This window comes from Bactrocera dorsalis, chromosome 1, assembly GCF_023373825.1.
Source record: "Bactrocera dorsalis isolate Fly_Bdor chromosome 1, ASM2337382v1, whole genome shotgun sequence".
Taxonomy (NCBI): Eukaryota; Metazoa; Arthropoda; class Insecta; order Diptera; family Tephritidae; genus Bactrocera; species Bactrocera dorsalis.
This window is the reverse complement of record NC_064303.1, coordinates 6706745-6723884: the sequence shown is the minus strand read 5'-3', so window position 1 is coordinate 6723884 and position 17140 is coordinate 6706745. Positions and strand designations below refer to the sequence as shown.

Here is a 17140-nt window from a genome sequence, read left to right as displayed (position 1 = left end):
TTTGATTGTAGGAATTTGCCAAAGCATTAGCCAATGGGTTTTGATGTTCACGAAGTTTCTAAATTCTTCGTTTCTTGCTCTACAGTACCATGTCTAGCATAAACACCGAATTGGTGCGTTTTTATTATATTATTTTCGCGGAGGAAAGGAGTCATCTCTGATATTAGCACTTTTTCAAATATTTTAGAAATACAGGGTTAGAGACTTATTGGTCTATAGGAAGACGGCTGTGTTAAGTCTTTTCTAGGTTTATCTATCATGATGGTCTGCGACTTTTTCCACAAAATTGGATAGTATCCGAAACCAAGAATTACATTGAAAAGCAAGAAGAGCAATGTTATAGCAATATTGGGTAACTAAACTATCATTTTTGGAGTAATATTATCGTGTCCTTATGCCTTTTTCGGATTTAGTTTTTTATGATTCTAGTAACTTCAGAAGTAGAAGTCCTAACAGATATTAGTGACTCGTTAGTGGTATTGGGCAAACTTAGCAACTTAAAGTTGTTCTTAAGTTTTAAATGAATATTTCAAAAAAGTGTTCAGTTATAGGTTAGTAAAGCGTACCCCTCAGTTTAATTCACTCCTATATGCTATTTTGAAAAGCGTTTTCTCGAAACAATATTTTTCGAATTTGCGTTAATGATTCCTCGCAGGAAAATGATGCGGTCACTATCAATTTTTTCTGCATACTACTGGTGACATTGTATTTATTTTGAAAATTCTTTATTTATTCTTCCAAATCATTTTCATGCCCTTAAAAATAATCCCCTCCCGATGCAATGCACTTATGCCAACGTATTTTCCAATCTTCGAAACACTGGTTATAGTCACTTTTCGGGATGGCCTTCAGTTCTGTCTTCGCCGCGGCTTGAATCTCCTCTATCGTATTAAAACGGTGTCCCCGGAGCGGTCTTTTGAGCTTGGTGAACAGCCAGAAGTCGCACGACGCCAGATCAGGTGAATATTGTGGTTGCGGAACGATACGGGTTGAGTTATTGGCGAAATGATCACGAATTTTTTCCAAAAAATTCAATGTTTTCGGTACCAGTCGAGATTTAACGCGCTTGTGGCCCAAAACATCCTTCAAACTGGTATTTGCTAAGCCTTTCGATATGCCAACTTCATCAGCAAGGTCTCTAATTGTTAATCGACGGTTTTTTAACACCAAATCTTTGATTTGTTGAACGTGAGTTTCGTCGGTTGAGGTTGATGGTCGTTCTGGACGCTCTTCGTCTTCGACACGTTCACGGCCGGCTTGGAACTTGCTATACCACTTGTAAACATTTTTTTTTAGACATAGCCTCATCACCAAAGGCTTCCTGCACCATCCTCAACGTATCCGCAGCAGAAACTTGATAAACCCGTAAACAAAATTTAATGCAAATTCTTTGCTCAACAAATTTTGACATCGCAAAAAACGAAAAATTCACTTTTAGCAGCTCACAAAACGACACGTATCTCGAACACTAATAAATACTTTAACATGAAATTTGACATAAATGTGACTGACAGTACTACCAACCTAAAAAAAAAATAATTCTCCAAATCCTTCGACGCGCGCAGTTTAAATTCAAATGTCACCTTATTTTTAGGACACAGTAGTATTCCGTGTATAATTCTCCATACAATGACCTACCAGTTTTCTGAACTGACCGCAATAAGTCATTGTATGGACAATACCTTCCACAACATCGCCTGGGCAACACTCACTCTTAAACTGTAAAATGTTGCACTTTTCCATTGTTAGAAGACAACATTCTGAGAACAGAACACTTAACTTCGATAATCCGGCATAGGGCAAAATAAAAATAAAATTTTTGAGACAAAACAAACAAACAAAAATTCTACTCTCTTACACCTCAAGGTAGACTTCGGCATATTTCTACAGACAAATTTGAGGAACAGGCTTCTAACTCTAATTATTGGTCAGCATGATAGACTTCTTCAAAATTTATTAGAAAATAATTTTTGTATTAGAAAAAATTTTTTACCACTACAACAATGTGGCAGTCTACTATTTGCGATATATTCGCTAATTGGGTAGCAATACCCAATACCAAAGTACACCACACATGTCTGCATTTAGAATTCCATGAAAATAAGTTTGCAAATTCGCCATATATACACAGCCATAGATAAATATATTTTGCATGCCACATGCGGGTACAATGTGGCACAAGGTGTTACAACGTATAACCTTCTGCTGCATGTAGTAAGGTAATTTACCTGCATTATTGATTTTTTAAACAGTTCAACCTTACTTCCGTTTGATTGGGTTGAAATATGTGCATTTGGTTGCCTGTGTGTATCAGCAATATTGTGCATGTCTCTGCGCTTAACTCACCATATGCATTGGTATATAGGCATATGTATTCATGAATGTGTGTAAAAATGGGCTGTCTATGGCTTCAGCAGAAGTCACACCGGAAAAGGGCGCGCGTGTGGGTTTCGCTGGCAAAATTATGAATGCTTATCGCATGAAAAATATATGTGCATAACGAGAAAAAATGGCAAACGCAAATATATCGAAAGAAAAATAAATAAAATAATTAAATAAATAAAGTCATTACAAATAAATGGTAGAGAAATTGGAGCGGCACGAAGGGGCTGGGCTGTTTATTAAAAAAAAATTGAAAATAAAATGTGCAGCAAAATTCAGCAAATTTATTACTTCATATATATGCATAAACATTTAAGTACACATATACATAAATATAAATAAAAATTAATTTCCTGTTTTCTTTGCTCTTTCTAGGTAAGTGCAAAGTTCCAACAACTGCAATATATATATATACTACATACTACATGCATATGTCATAAATATCTTAAAATTAATCTGCGTAAGTAATATCAATATATATGTATAATAAGCACATAAAACAACAATAACAACAGCAATCAACAAAAAGTGAATCGAAATTTCCATCAGCATTAATAATAATAATAATGAGCTCCACAAAATTGCATGCTTACCCACATATGTATGTATGTAGAAGTGGCTAAATATCTGCACGCGCATGTAGATATACCATTGTATTGTGTACAAATACAAGTTTATGTGCCTATATATACAAGGATAGTAACTGTAAATTGCATTATTACGTAATTTCAACACAGCTGAGGTAAATATTGCTTGTATTTTCAATACCTGGTAATAACAACAACTTCGTTGATGTTTAATCAATGGTTTGTAATCATAATTACGTGCATAGAGTGTGCCAAATTTGACTACAATCAGTTAAATTTTGAACTAATTGAGATATTGTGATTAGCCGAGAATGACTAATGAGCTGCCAGAAATTGCTTGGCTAGTGGGACGTATAATGGTTGATTGTATTCAAGTGACAGTGAATTATGGCTATGGAATATAATTTACATATATGATTTGACTTATCTGCATGTATCATACCTGTATGGTTAGCCTGTTTTATTGAAAAAAATATATGTTTAGAACTAATTATTCGTCAAAAATCTTAAAAACTACTCAAGACAGTCTCTGGCGATATACCTCAGATCAAAGTTTACACGCAGAAAAAAAAACACCATTGTCACACAAATCTTTATTACCGCCTTCAAAATAGGCTCCTGGCTCCTTACCATCAGAATGAATAATCCAATTTTCCTTAAGTGATTACAACTAGAAGCGTCGACTGAGATGGCTTTCCCTGTGATACCCGAATAAGGGATCTCAATGAGGCCTTGCTAATCCAGACCTTCACTCAACCACCTTAGCAAACCACCAGTATGGCTTCCGAAAAGTGCATAGTACCACCAAACCACTAAATCCACAGGGACCATATTCACAAACAGAATGAAGGAGTACAGATTTAATCTTAATTGTATAGTCGATGGCGTTAAAACGTCAACGACATAAGACAATACGCTAACCAGACTTCGGACGCAACAAACTTCAGACATGCACGTAACGCTATATACAGTGAAGCCATAAACACCTTAACTTATTTTCTCTCAGTGAATGGCGTACTTGGCATCAAACCAACAACCATTGTTCACGACGAGTTCGAGCTGCAGCGAGCGCAGCTGAGTGCGGGAGTAGGTTAAACTTCGACTTAACCAGAATTGACCCTGACATACCAAATATACATATGTACATATGTCCAGCATGCAACGAGTCCCGCCTGACTCTAACCACCTCTAACCCAGCTAACCCTATACATCTGACACGCCTCTCCTTATGGTCCGACCCCGTCGAAACAGCACGAATCCTGGGCCTACCGTCGGATGAATTCTATGACAATTTATCTGAACTTTACCACTCTCACTGGAACTAGATAAGCACCCGATTGCACGAATATAGGGGAATATCTGCTCGTTCCCATCCTAATCGAATTTGGGCAAAGGTTTCTTTTTTTTACAAGCTTATCGGCTTTACAATTTCCGATGCTACTGCCAGCCATCCAGATATGCTTGATATGAAAGTGGTTTGATGGAAAAAATTAACAGACCTTCGAGAAAATGTCGGCAATTCTAGAACGCTCTAGTTCTACTCTTTATCTTTCATTTATGAGCAAGTTGGAAATTAATCGATAACTCACGAGTTTAGTGTCGTTCTAAATGTAGTAGAGTTCTAGCGTTATGCTCTGGATGTTTTAGAGAAATATGTCAGAAGTAGTACATTCCAGCAAAACCAAGTTTTACTATTATATAAAAAATATAACGTTTAACATAAATCCTCATTAAATTGCCGCTATGTACCCTACCTAATATATAACAGATATATATAGCATCGTTTCGGCAATAACAGTTGCTTTCGTATTGGTGGGCATCCAATGACTCACTGGGTGTAGCGCACTCGAAGCAATTTGCGGCGAAAAAACGAACGACGGCAGCAACGAAATGCAAGGTAACACCGATTTGCTGCGAAACGGCGGAAAAGCACGTGTATGGAAAATGACGGCGAAAAAGAGAAAATCCGTAATACATAACTGTTTTATATGAAAGGCATAAGCAGTAGTGAAAAGGAAATGAAATAAAATAAACAAACAACAAGTAAAGACGGCTGATGATTCATCAACAGCGAGCGAGCCGCTGCCGGTCACGGCAACGCCGACAAACACGAGTAACCGACAACCGAATGGGTTAATTTGAAAAGGAAAAAATAAGCAACAATAATAACATTTTAGTAATCGCTGCAGACATATGCGCCACTACATAAGATTTTCGAATCCCACATATATTTATATCTTCACTTATTTATGTATAAGTCATAGGTGCAACAACTGTAGTAACATGCGCGAAACGTCAAAACGTGCAACATGCAACAAATTACATATATACTTTTTACCGGCAAAGCGAAGTGAATCGCGAGACAAAACGAATGGCATGTCGGCATGGCGTGACTTTGCACAGTCCGACAACATAACTGTGGTGGCACGAATTCGACATAGACGACACATAGCTTATGGCAGACATGCAGGCGAGGTTAGGTTTGCCCACGTTGTTGGCGCGACTTGGCAACACGTTGGCGAAATTTTTAACTTATTACTGTCAAATGGTGACCGCCTTGATAGCTGTAACAACAAAATGTTTCAGTTTTCCACTGTTTTTTTAATTGCTTCGGCTTTAAGCTTGTCGGTTTGCTGGCTAACAGCGCTGTTACTGGCCGCTTGCGCAACATTTCTATTTACCGCTGTCAGCCGTTGCCGGCATTTGCAATATTTTGCAATTTTCACTGCTTTAGCAGTTTTGCCTTTCCATGCTTTTACGCCGCATTTACTTCTTTATCGCTTGTGGCGCTTTGACCTATGTCCTTTAGCGAAAGCACCGTAGTACTACTTACTAAATGAATGCATAGGTGGCAAAATGCCGAAAGCACAATGCGGCATTGGAAATTCGCTTTGCAGTATTGAAAACGTGGTTGGCAACGCTATCGATTAATTTCGTTTTGTTAGAAACTTCAAAACCAATAGCGGTGTGGTGGGTTGATTTGAGACGCCGCTTGACACTCAATATCTTTGCTTTGCAATTTTTTAATGATTTTGTGCTGCAATCTGTTGTAGGGTTGCATAATTGTAGTGTGTGCAGAAATACTTGAGATAGTGGGTGGGCTAAGCTTGAAAAGCACTGTTAGAGATAAGAGCGCCCAAAAGCTTTTACAGCCTAAAGTGTATTTGATTTGTTTGTAAAGTACTTGTACAGTCTTAGGAGCTTTAAATCAAAGAAATAAATCATAAAAATAGTGAATAGAATAACACTAAACGAAAATATCGGAATAATTTTAATAAATATTGTGACAAAATATTTTAATATTTCATCAATATTTTTTTTGTTGTCGATTCCCACAAGACGTAATACACTTATGCCAACATTTTTTTCAGTCCAGAGTTGTAAGGTCCAACTATGTTTCAACTTATTTCATGACTTCTCCGCAAGATTAATGAAAATATTTTAGCCAAAACCCTCGATATTTTTACATTTTTACGAAAAGACAAACTGTCAAACCTAAAAAGCCCCAAAGATCCAAATAGAAAAAACAAGTTCATTGACATAAATTTAAATATATAAAATCCTAAGACAAGAACTGTAAGACTGTTCAGTCCTTCAGAACAGAGGCTTTTTTTGACAGTTCGTTGGGGTCGTTTTTTACGTCGCGGGTCCCAAACCTGTGGAGGGGCTGTTTCGCCTTCTCATGATGTTTTCTAGCTACCCAGAGGATACTTAGTCAAAGACCTGAAGTCATCAGCGGCTCGAGCCATATGTAAAAGAATCGTTTCTGGTCACTCCCAAGTAAATGACAATCAGAGAACTTTCCTCACTTGCGTGAACTGCTACACATAACTCCATCCTCCTCGTAAGCGGTTGCTACGCCAGTAAAGAAGAATAAGAATATATAGAAGGATACGTCAGAGACCCTATAAAATATACAGTGTTGGACAAAAAAATAAGAACAGTCTCTGTTAAAATAACAAACCATAAAAAAATCTATTCCAACTATTATTATTGGCTCATTCAGTAAGTTTAATTTTTTAACTAAAAGAGAAAATCGAAACCCGAAACCCGAAATCGAAAGTATACAGAAACAGATTTGGACAGGATAACAAATAAGAACACTTCAAATAATAATTATTATGATTAATTCGGAGGATAAAATTGTGTGCATATTCAATATTTTGTTGTCCAAGCTTCATGGATATTTCCACATAATTCTTCCTTGATTTTCAATCTAATGCTTACAATTTTTTGTTCGACAATTTTCCCCAAGTTCTCTATCGTATTCAGATCCGGAGATAAAAACAGACAGGAAACGTCTATTTTATTATGAAGAAAGCTATTTCGTCCAAGTTCCGACTTATGTTTGGGATCTTTGTTCTGTTAAAACTTCCACTTTCGAGGCATACTCCTTTTGACTGGTTTTTCTCGTACCAGGAGAAGCATCCTTATGCCGTGATTCTTCTACATCCATGCTTAACAGTTTTTGCAAAGTATTTGGAGAGTATTTTTCGGGCGCGTTACTCACCATTTTTCTAGATTTATTGGATCTTTCATTCGGTTTCAAACATGGCTATAACCGCGTAAGCGGTATCTACGCCACTAAAGCAGCCAATTCGACTTCAGTTTTAGCCAACTCGATGCGAGTGCTTCGAAGTCTCTGTGTCGGCGCTTTACGAGCTCTTCTTCTATAAAGTTTATTATCAACCAGACGTCAACTAACTGACCGAACTCAGATTTCAACTCCAGTATCCTCACCATTGCGGTAGCTGACTTGGTTGGACCTCGCAACAATGCAATTCTTATGAAATTTTCGTCTACACTTAGTTGAGTGAGGTCTACCCCGACACTGCATACATAAAGGATCAGCGTGACGAGCTGAGTCGATCTAGTCACATTCATCTGAATGTCTGTATATAACACACGTCCTTTTCTCCCCAAGAAGGTGCTCAATTGCCGAGTAGTAGTCATACCAACTGACAGAGCGCAATGAAGATGAAAAATTTTGTATATCCTTTAATGCTGTAAAAAATGCAGCTGCGAAGGATATCAATGCCTCAGTGCAGCCGAAATTAATGTTATTTTTCATTACATTATTTTTCGTCAATTATATTTTTCCTTGTCGCTTGCACCTCAATTTCTCTCAGTGTATAAAATACATAACGAAACGACCACTCGCTCAACACCTCGTTTTTGTTCTTCTGTTTTGTTTGCTTGACACACTAGAATATTCGCCACTTCCGCTGCGCTATTCTTCTATTCCATTTTATCCATTTATTATCCTTTAAATGCATTTCACCATTTCCTTTACATCACATTGCGCACACACACACATATCCATTCTTGTCTGTGCCTAGGTACGCCGCTATGTAGCTGCTGACTTGTAGCTGCCTTTTAGGCGTCTAATAATTCGGTTTTCTTACTAATTCCCCATTTTGTCGGCTACCGTCTGAACTCCTACAACCACAGCCACACGCTGAAGTATACTTGAAATCTCGTGTGGCGCATAGAAAAGAGAACGAGAGGGTCACAAAAGTTGGCAGCAACAGTGACGTTAGCAACAAACGGCACACGAATTGAAGGCAAAAAGAGGCTGCACAGTGTCAACAAATTTTTGTAATATAAAAACTTTTTCTTTAGGAATTTAAATGACGAGTAGGACTTAGCCAAAAAGTTGAGACATATTAAGGAAATGGGAGACCAATGAGAATGCAAATGGCACTGTATATAGGCGATCCCCTTAGATTTTGAGATATCGATATAAAATTATGCACACATCTCTTCTTCTTCCCAAGAAGCTGCACATTTGTCGGAACCATCGGTATAGAACCACCATATCACATAGCTGTCATACAAACTGATCGGTCAAACTCAGATCCCTATATGAAAAACTTGTTTATTTGACAAGATATCCCCTCGAAAATTGGCACGCATTATTGTCCAATGTAACGGTATAATCTCTGAAAAACTTGTAAAGATCGGATCACTACTGCCATACAAACTGATAGATAAAAATCAAGTCCTTATATGGAAACCTTGTTTATTTGACAAGATATCGTAACGAAATTCGGCAGGCATTATTGTCGAAGGTAACGGTACAATCTCTGAAAAACTTGTAAAGTTCAGATCACTATACCATATAGCTGTCATACAAACTGACTGATCAAAATCAATTCTTTGTATGAAAAACTATTTTATTTACAAAGAGTATTTTATAAAATCTCGATGAAAACAAAAATGACTCACTCACAAATTTTTTTGGCAATGAAAAAGCCATTTTTCACGCAAATTAGCCAATTATAGGACACTGTGCGCGCTGAGTGCCAACACAACAACTCAATTTGTACATCAATGTTGCTGTTGTTGCACAGTTCTACTTCGATACTCATGAATATGAATATGCAATTGGTTGCTTGTATTGGTATTTTCAAGTCGTGCTTTTGCAGTTGTAGTTGTAACTGTTTGCATTTGTAGTTGTTTGTGTTTGTATTTGCTGGCATTTCTGTTTGTGTACTTATGCAAGTGACGTGCCAGCGTTTTCGCCCTGCAACACTATTACACAACAACAATTTCGTTGCTTTGTTGTAATACCATCGCCCTGTTACACTGTAACTATGCGGCGAACAACAGCAACAACTAAAACTAACGGCAAATACTTGCGCACACCTAACCGAAAATTCCGTTACATACTACAACACACACACCCAATAAATAAAAATTTGCGCAAAACAACGTGCTTCAGTCTCCTATTTGCGCATAAGTAAAAAGCCACTTGCCCTACACGCCTAAAAGTGTGCTACAAAAGCAACCAGTCTGCGATATCCTGCTTTTTGTAGCACGTCTCTATAAGCATATAAGCCTTTCGCCACTGGCACAGCTCATCATCATTGAACATTTTACATTTTTCACATATTTTCCACGTCCTTCTTCGTCCAATGTCCTCTTTTATGTGTTGCTGCATACACATGCAGGCAACGAGTACATAGCCGTCGTTCGCTGTTGTGTTGTAGTATGTGTTTTGTTTGTGTCTGTCGCTAACGTTGCCGTTGTCGCGCCGCTGCTGTTGTTCGTGTTGTTGTTGCCGCTTCGCCATCGTTATGTTGTTTGCCACATTTTTTGTCAACGCCGCCGCCGCCGCAGTTTCTGTTGCAATCGTCCGTCAGATGGTGTTGTGTTCGTCTCGGTAGCAGTCTGCTTCAGCATTCCGGTGTGATCTCTTGCCCATTCAAGTGTGTTGTGCAGGAATTTTCAACTCGCCTAGTGGCTCGTGACTTTAAAACAACTTTAACTAGGAACTAATAAACATTTTACATAATATTAGTTGAATTTTGAAAGGCAAAAGAAGTGGTGCACACAAGACTTTTGCATTTCGCTGCGCAGCATTGCATTTCTATACCGTCCTATACTGCCTGTTATATTGTGCTACTAACACTACCACTAAAGCTTCATACATACATAATGGTGGCTATACACTCCACGCGTAAGTAATTTTTTTGGAAATATTTTTATTTATAAAAATAAAAGTTAAAATTATTATCATAAAAGCATATTTTTTAAATTTAAATCATAAAAGCATAATTTTTCAAAAATTAAATAAAAAAAAAATAATAATTAAATAAAAAAAAATTAATTTAATTAAAAAAAAACTAATTTAATTAAAAAAATTAATTTAATTAAAAAAAAAAATATTAAATTAAAAAAAGTATATATTTAAAAAAAAAATTCTGTAAGCAAAACAAAAATTTTGTGATATTTTTTGGCAACTGAATATTTTTCCAATTACGCAAGCGCTCTGACATTTCATAGAAATCAACGTGCTTTTATATTTCAACTGAAATCACAATTGTAGTATTGTATTGTTATAGTATATATTAAATATAACTGTGATTGAGTGAAAGAGCAGCTTAAGTGGAATTAGAGAAGAATTCAAGACATGCTTTGAAACGTGAAATGCTCATACGAGTATAATAACCGCTTTGGAAAACTATATTTTCGAAAAGAATTTTATTTTATTTTTATGATACCTTTCAGCTCAATATTTCAAAAGCATCATTTTAGTATGAAATTTAAATTCCAATAACCATATTCAACATAAAATCTACTTCCATGCGTGCAAAATGCATATTAAGTTTTACTCACCAAAATATAAAATATTACTAAGCGAGTTGCTGCGTTGTACTTTTTAATTACAATATTATTAGCAGAGTTGCCACTGTTGTAAAAAGTATCGAAAAAGACTACGACTGCACTAAAGCCACTATAATACCCTACATAGCTGCATTTCTAATAGCATAGAGGGGCATTTAAAAATCAATATCTTGATTTTGAACGATCACTTTGTATGGCAGCTATATGCTATAGTGGTCCGATCTGAACAATTCTTTCCTGGATTATAGGGTCGCCTGGGAGAATAATCTGTGTCGAATTTCGTGTTGATATTTTGTCAAATAAAAGAGTTTTGCATACAAATACTTGGTTGTGATCCATCAGTTTGTATGGCAGCTATATGTTGTAGTGATCTGATCTATATAATTTGTTTATATTTATTAGCACTGTCACAGACTATAATCTATGCCAAATTTCGAGAAGATATCTTTTAAAATAAAAAAAATTTTCATACTAAGACTAGATTTTTATAGATCAGTTCGTATGACAGCTATATGCTATAATGATTCAATCTGAACAATTTATATATATTTTAAAGCACTGTCTGAGGCAGTAATCCATACCAACTTTCATGAAGATATCTTATAAAATAAAAAAGTTTTCCATGCAAAGGGCTGACTTTGAGCGATCACTTTGTATGAGAGCTTTATGCAGTAGTCATCCGATATAGCCGAAAATAGCAGCTTCATAGAGCGGAAAGGACGTGTGAGTAGTTTCATATCGATATCTCAAAAACCGAGGGAGTGGCAGTCCGAATTCAGCTGCCAAAAGGAGTAGTTGCTAAGAAAACTTTTAAATCTATTGATCCAAAAATTTCTACACAGATTATGGTTAAAATCGATTTTTTTTTTTATTCTAACTGTATATAACCCCTTAAGAGGTCTGTGAGATATTTGAGGTGCCCTGATTTCGAATTTGAGTTCAAAAAATGTCCATCACTAACAGCTATCTTTGTCATTTTAGTAAATGGTGTTGGTTTCTGACCCCTGTAACCCTTGACCACAAGACAAAAAAGCTACGTGTTAAGAAAATTTTACTATCATTTTCGCTTTTTCAACCCAAAAATAGGAATAAACGGCTTCCAACATCACAGTCGCAAATTGACTGTAAACTAGTGTTACCAAAAACCAAAAATGCGAGTCACATGGCAACCCTTAAGCAAACTTTAAACGTGAAAAATGAAGCGAGCATTCACCTTTAGCATGAACATGCAAGCAATTATGGAAATGAAATTCAATACTCAAACAACATACTATATTATAATGCAACAACAATACATGTATTATATATACATTCATGCATACATATGTATACACATGTAAACTCTAAAGTCCATACATCCCATATTTCAATGTATATATGACCATTAAAGCATTTATCATGATTAAACTACTTTCACCACCCATTAGCAATAAAAACAAATATTTTTTAAAGCAGTACCTACTTTATACGTGCCCTGCTGTTATGTCAGCAAAATTAATATGAAACACCACATACTCGCATAAATACATATTCATATGTGTGCTGACTAAATTGACCCTTTACCCATCCCTTGATATAATGAACAAAAATGATCAGTATATATGAATGTGCACGTATGTGCCTGCATATTGGCATGTCCACACCCTTTGGCCACTTCGAGCCGGCAGCGTTGACATTTATGCTTCATAACACCCCAGAGATTATGTAGAGCAGTGGCTCTTAGCTGCTAATTGCGCGTGCTAAAACAGTCGTAAATGAAATGAAATAGTAAATGAAAAATAATACGCAAGCATTTTTTTTGCTTAATTTTTAGCGGAAATTGGGAACATTCAAAGGAATGGTGAAATAAATTTTTTGAACCAAGTCTTTGTATGGAAAACTTTTTCATTTTGCAAGTTATCTTCATGAAATTAAGCATAGGTTATAAAAAAAGATAGTGCTATAATCTTGGAAGAAATTGTGCAAATCACACCACTATAGCATATAGCTGCCATATAAACTGACGTATCAAAATAAAGTTCTGGTATGGAAAATTTTTTTATTTGGCAAAATATCTTCATGAAATTCCGCACAGATTATTGTCAAAGATATCCCTATAATCTGCGATTATAACGTTCAGATCGGTTCACTATAACATATAGCTGCCATGCAAACTTACCAAAAATAACTAAAAGAAAACTCTTTTATTTAACATAATATCTTCACGAAATTTAGACTAGATTATAATTTAAGATTAAGCTATAATCTTGGAAGAAATTGTTCTAATCGGACCACTATAGCATATAGCTGCCATACAAACTGAATGATCAAAATCAAGTTGCGGTTTAGTTGAAGTTAACGTTTTCTCTTGTTATATATATATTTTTTTTAATCTTTTTGTAGATACATATTTTAAAATTTTTTTATTAATTTTTAATTTTTTTATACTTCTTATTCTTATATATTTTTACTTTTTAATTTTTTTTTTTTGATTAAAATTTTTTTTTTTTTTATTGATTTGTTGTTTTTTTTTGATATTTTTATAATTTTTTTATTGGTATTTTTAAATTTTTTTGATATTTTTAAATTTTATTATGCGCTTTTATGCTATAATAAATCCATCCATTAAGGATATCGTAGTTGCGGTTTAGTTGAAGTTAACGTTTTCTCTTGTTTTATAGATATATTTTTTTTTTAATCTTTTTGTAGATATTTTAAATTTTTTTTTTAATTTTTCTAAAGATTTTTTTTATAACTTTTCTAAAGATTTTTTTTATAATTTTTTTTTTTTATTATTTAATTTTTTTTATAAACCTATTCTAAAATATTTTTACTTTTTAATTTTTTTTTTTTGATAAAAAAATTTTTATTTTTTTTATTGATTTATAGATATTTTTTTTATTTTCTTATAATTTTTTTATTGATTTTTTAAATTTTTTTATAGAGATTTTTTAATTTTTTTATACATTTATTTACTTATTTACTATATTATCAATCTTTTTAATTTTTTCATTTAATTTTAAAGCTTATCAAATTTAATTTATTATTATTTTATGTACAATTATTTGTTTTATTATTATTTTACTTTATCAAAAACTGTCATCACTACAGCTCATCGAAATGCATAAAATAATTACTTTTGTGCTTTGCCTTGCCCAAGAGAGTTCACTTACTCTTGATTTGTTTTCTATTTCCTTACTTCTGTTTGAGGTTTTTCTTTGCACGAATTCAAAATTCATCTTATCACTCCGAAACATACAAACAAACTACAATACACTAACAAACACACCTACAGTGCTACCCGGAAATTTCCATTTCTGCAAACCACATAGATTTCGTGCTGCAGAACAAGCGTGTAGATAATATAATTTCCCTACAGCAGCATGCTTTTAGGCGTGCCAACGTAGTAAGCCCTCCAGCATAACATCAATGACTCATAGCGCCATTTTAGGGGTTAAACTTCTCGTGACTCACACCGTCTTGTACCAGGTTGTTGATGAGGTTAATTTAATTTTCGCATAATAAATTTGCAACGTTTGCCTGCTGATGAGACAGGCAGGAGTCGGAGCAAATGTGCGCTGGTCGCTTTTGGCAAAAACTCGACAACATATGTGTGTGTGTGTCTGTAAATGTGTTTGCAAGTGTCGAAATATTATATGTGTGCTATAGTCTAGCAGTGAAAAGTATTTTCTAATTGACAACCGGAAACTTTTGTGTATCTACAAATTTTGGTAAGGGTATGCCCAAAAACACAGGCAGACGTCGCCAAGGCACAAAAGTCAAGTGTTTTGCCTCTTTGGTGATTTTTGTTTTTATATGTAGCATACATTTCGGCGCTAACGACTGCGATGTCAGCACATGCTTTAGATATAAATGTATATACATATATGTACAAATGCTTACACATATATATGTATTTGTGGTACAATTTTGTTTGGTTCGTCGCTCTGTATATTCTCTAGAGCTTTTACACTGTTACTTTTTGCCGGCGGCCTATGTTCGTTTTCACACATAGATATGTATGGCTATAAAGTTTTCATTAATACCATACTCATTGCTTCCACTTACACATATTTAACACAAGCATGCAAAATACAGTAGTAATAAATACACACATGTATAGTTACAAAATAACTGCGTATGAACTTTGCTTACACTCTGTCGCACAAAACGCCAGCATTTTATTGCCGTTCCATAAAACAAGCCTTAATTTAATTAAATGCAAATTAAAATCCTTTTATGATTATTATAGAATTTAATTGCTTGACTGACTGCACGCCGAAGGCAAGCTTCATTGCTGGGTGATTTGCCTTTCAGTGAATGTATTTGTTCGCAGTATTGATTTTTTGAAGATTTCTGAAATTTATGGGCATGACAACCGAATATAATGTGTTTGACAAATTTAAATTTAAGATACATGATAATACATGATTCAATTATATATCCGTGATCGAATTTGTTTGACGCATTTGATATATTCGGTCAATGGCGGCTTCGCTGAAGCTGATTTTTCAATTTTGAAAATAGTAAAAGTCACTAGAAGCCAAAACTGGCGAATACCGTGACTAAACGATGACTCTCGTACTATGTTAGACCAAAAAGTAGCTGCAATCATGCTTAAATATGACGGCGAACTCAGGTCTTTTTTTACGTATGGCATTGATATGCTTCATAGCCAAAACATTAAGCAAAATGTGTTGCGTTGCTCCATAAGAGACCTTGATTCTTAACTATCTCCCTGATGTCAACACGACGATTCTCAAGCACTATTCTTTAACTGTTTCGTTGTTATCATCATTAAAACAGATCAATTATAAAGATAAAACAAACCGCATGAAAGAAGTTTCAGCTACTTCACAGCTTTCACTGGTACAAAGTCACTCAAATACTTATGTTCGTGATAAAGTAGATTCCCCGAACTACTTCTGAATTATTTTCAATGATTCCGTAGCAGTGATTCCATTGGAAACGCATGTCAATTCAAGCAAATTTGTTGTTAAATTTTTCTTCTGCCGTGATTTCATTGGAAACACAAATCAATTCAAGCAAAATCGTTGATAAACTTTTTCCATGCTAAAAATCGCCCGTCAGTCTGTTCACTTCGTAAAAAAAAAAGCATACACTAAACGGATATATGGAAATAAAACTTCAGTATAACATAAAAAGGTTACATCAATCAAGGAGAAAAATATATCGATTCGATTTGCGCACGAAGTTTAAGTGACCAGTCCGGATCAAATTTGATCAATTGGTATTTTAAATTTTTCTTTATCTGATGGATTCGCGGTCTCATAAGAATCGTCTTAATCTCTTTTTACGAGGTTTAAATAAACTAGTCCGGGTCAAATTTGATCAGATGGTACATATATTAATTTTCTTAATCTATTCGATCAGCGGTCTCAGGAGAATCGTCACAATCTTTTTTCACAAAGTTTAAATGAACCAGTCCGGGTCAAATTTGATCACATGGTATGTTAAATTTTTCTTTCTAATCTGGTCGATCAGCTCAGATCGATCTCAGGAGAATCGTCTTAATCTCTTTTTACGAAGTTTAAATGAACCAGTCCGGGTCAAATTTGATCAGTTGGTATATTAAATTTTTCTTAATCTGGTCTATCAGCGGTCTCAGGAAAATCGTCTTAGTATATTTTCTGAGACAAAAGATCGGTTTCTGATTTCTCAAATTCAGTCAGTTTTCAAGAACGTATCTGCGACAGAGGCGCAGTTACTGGTATCATTATTTTTAATCAACTATAGACCTAAGACCGTTCACGTTTCTAGTTCCACAGTTTTTGTTAAGCTTGCCACGAAGTCTTTAACTCGCAGAAGAAAATTTTGGAGATCCTCTAATATACATAGTTTATATACGCGCCTTAGTCTTGGAGATATCGATAAGAAATTTTGTATACGGATCTTTTTCCCCACCATTTGTCGGAATCGATATCGAATTACTATGAGATATAGTAGCTATCATACAAACTGATCGATCAAACTCAAGTCTTTAATGGAAATATTTTTTTATATCACAAGCTCTTTCAAAAAATTTGGCATAGAGTATTTTC

The 17140-nt window shown here is 34.9% G+C and overlaps 1 protein-coding gene across 5 annotated transcripts in view; it reads left to right on the top strand.

Annotated features, from left to right (window-relative positions):
* The window catches only part of LOC105225332 (stathmin), a 221960-nt gene that overhangs the window by 174002 nt on the left and 30818 nt on the right, over positions 1-17140 (top strand). The window contains exon 1 of one of the 5 annotated variants that reach the window (XM_011203734.4): positions 10124-10431. The exons of the other annotated variants lie outside the window; for them this stretch is intronic. Within the exon in view, the coding sequence (XP_011202036.1) occupies positions 10410-10431 (22 nt within the window). The 5' untranslated portion in view covers positions 10124-10409. Of the gene's footprint in view, positions 1-10123; positions 10432-17140 lie in introns of those variants that run through there. 5 annotated transcript variants of the gene reach the window in all.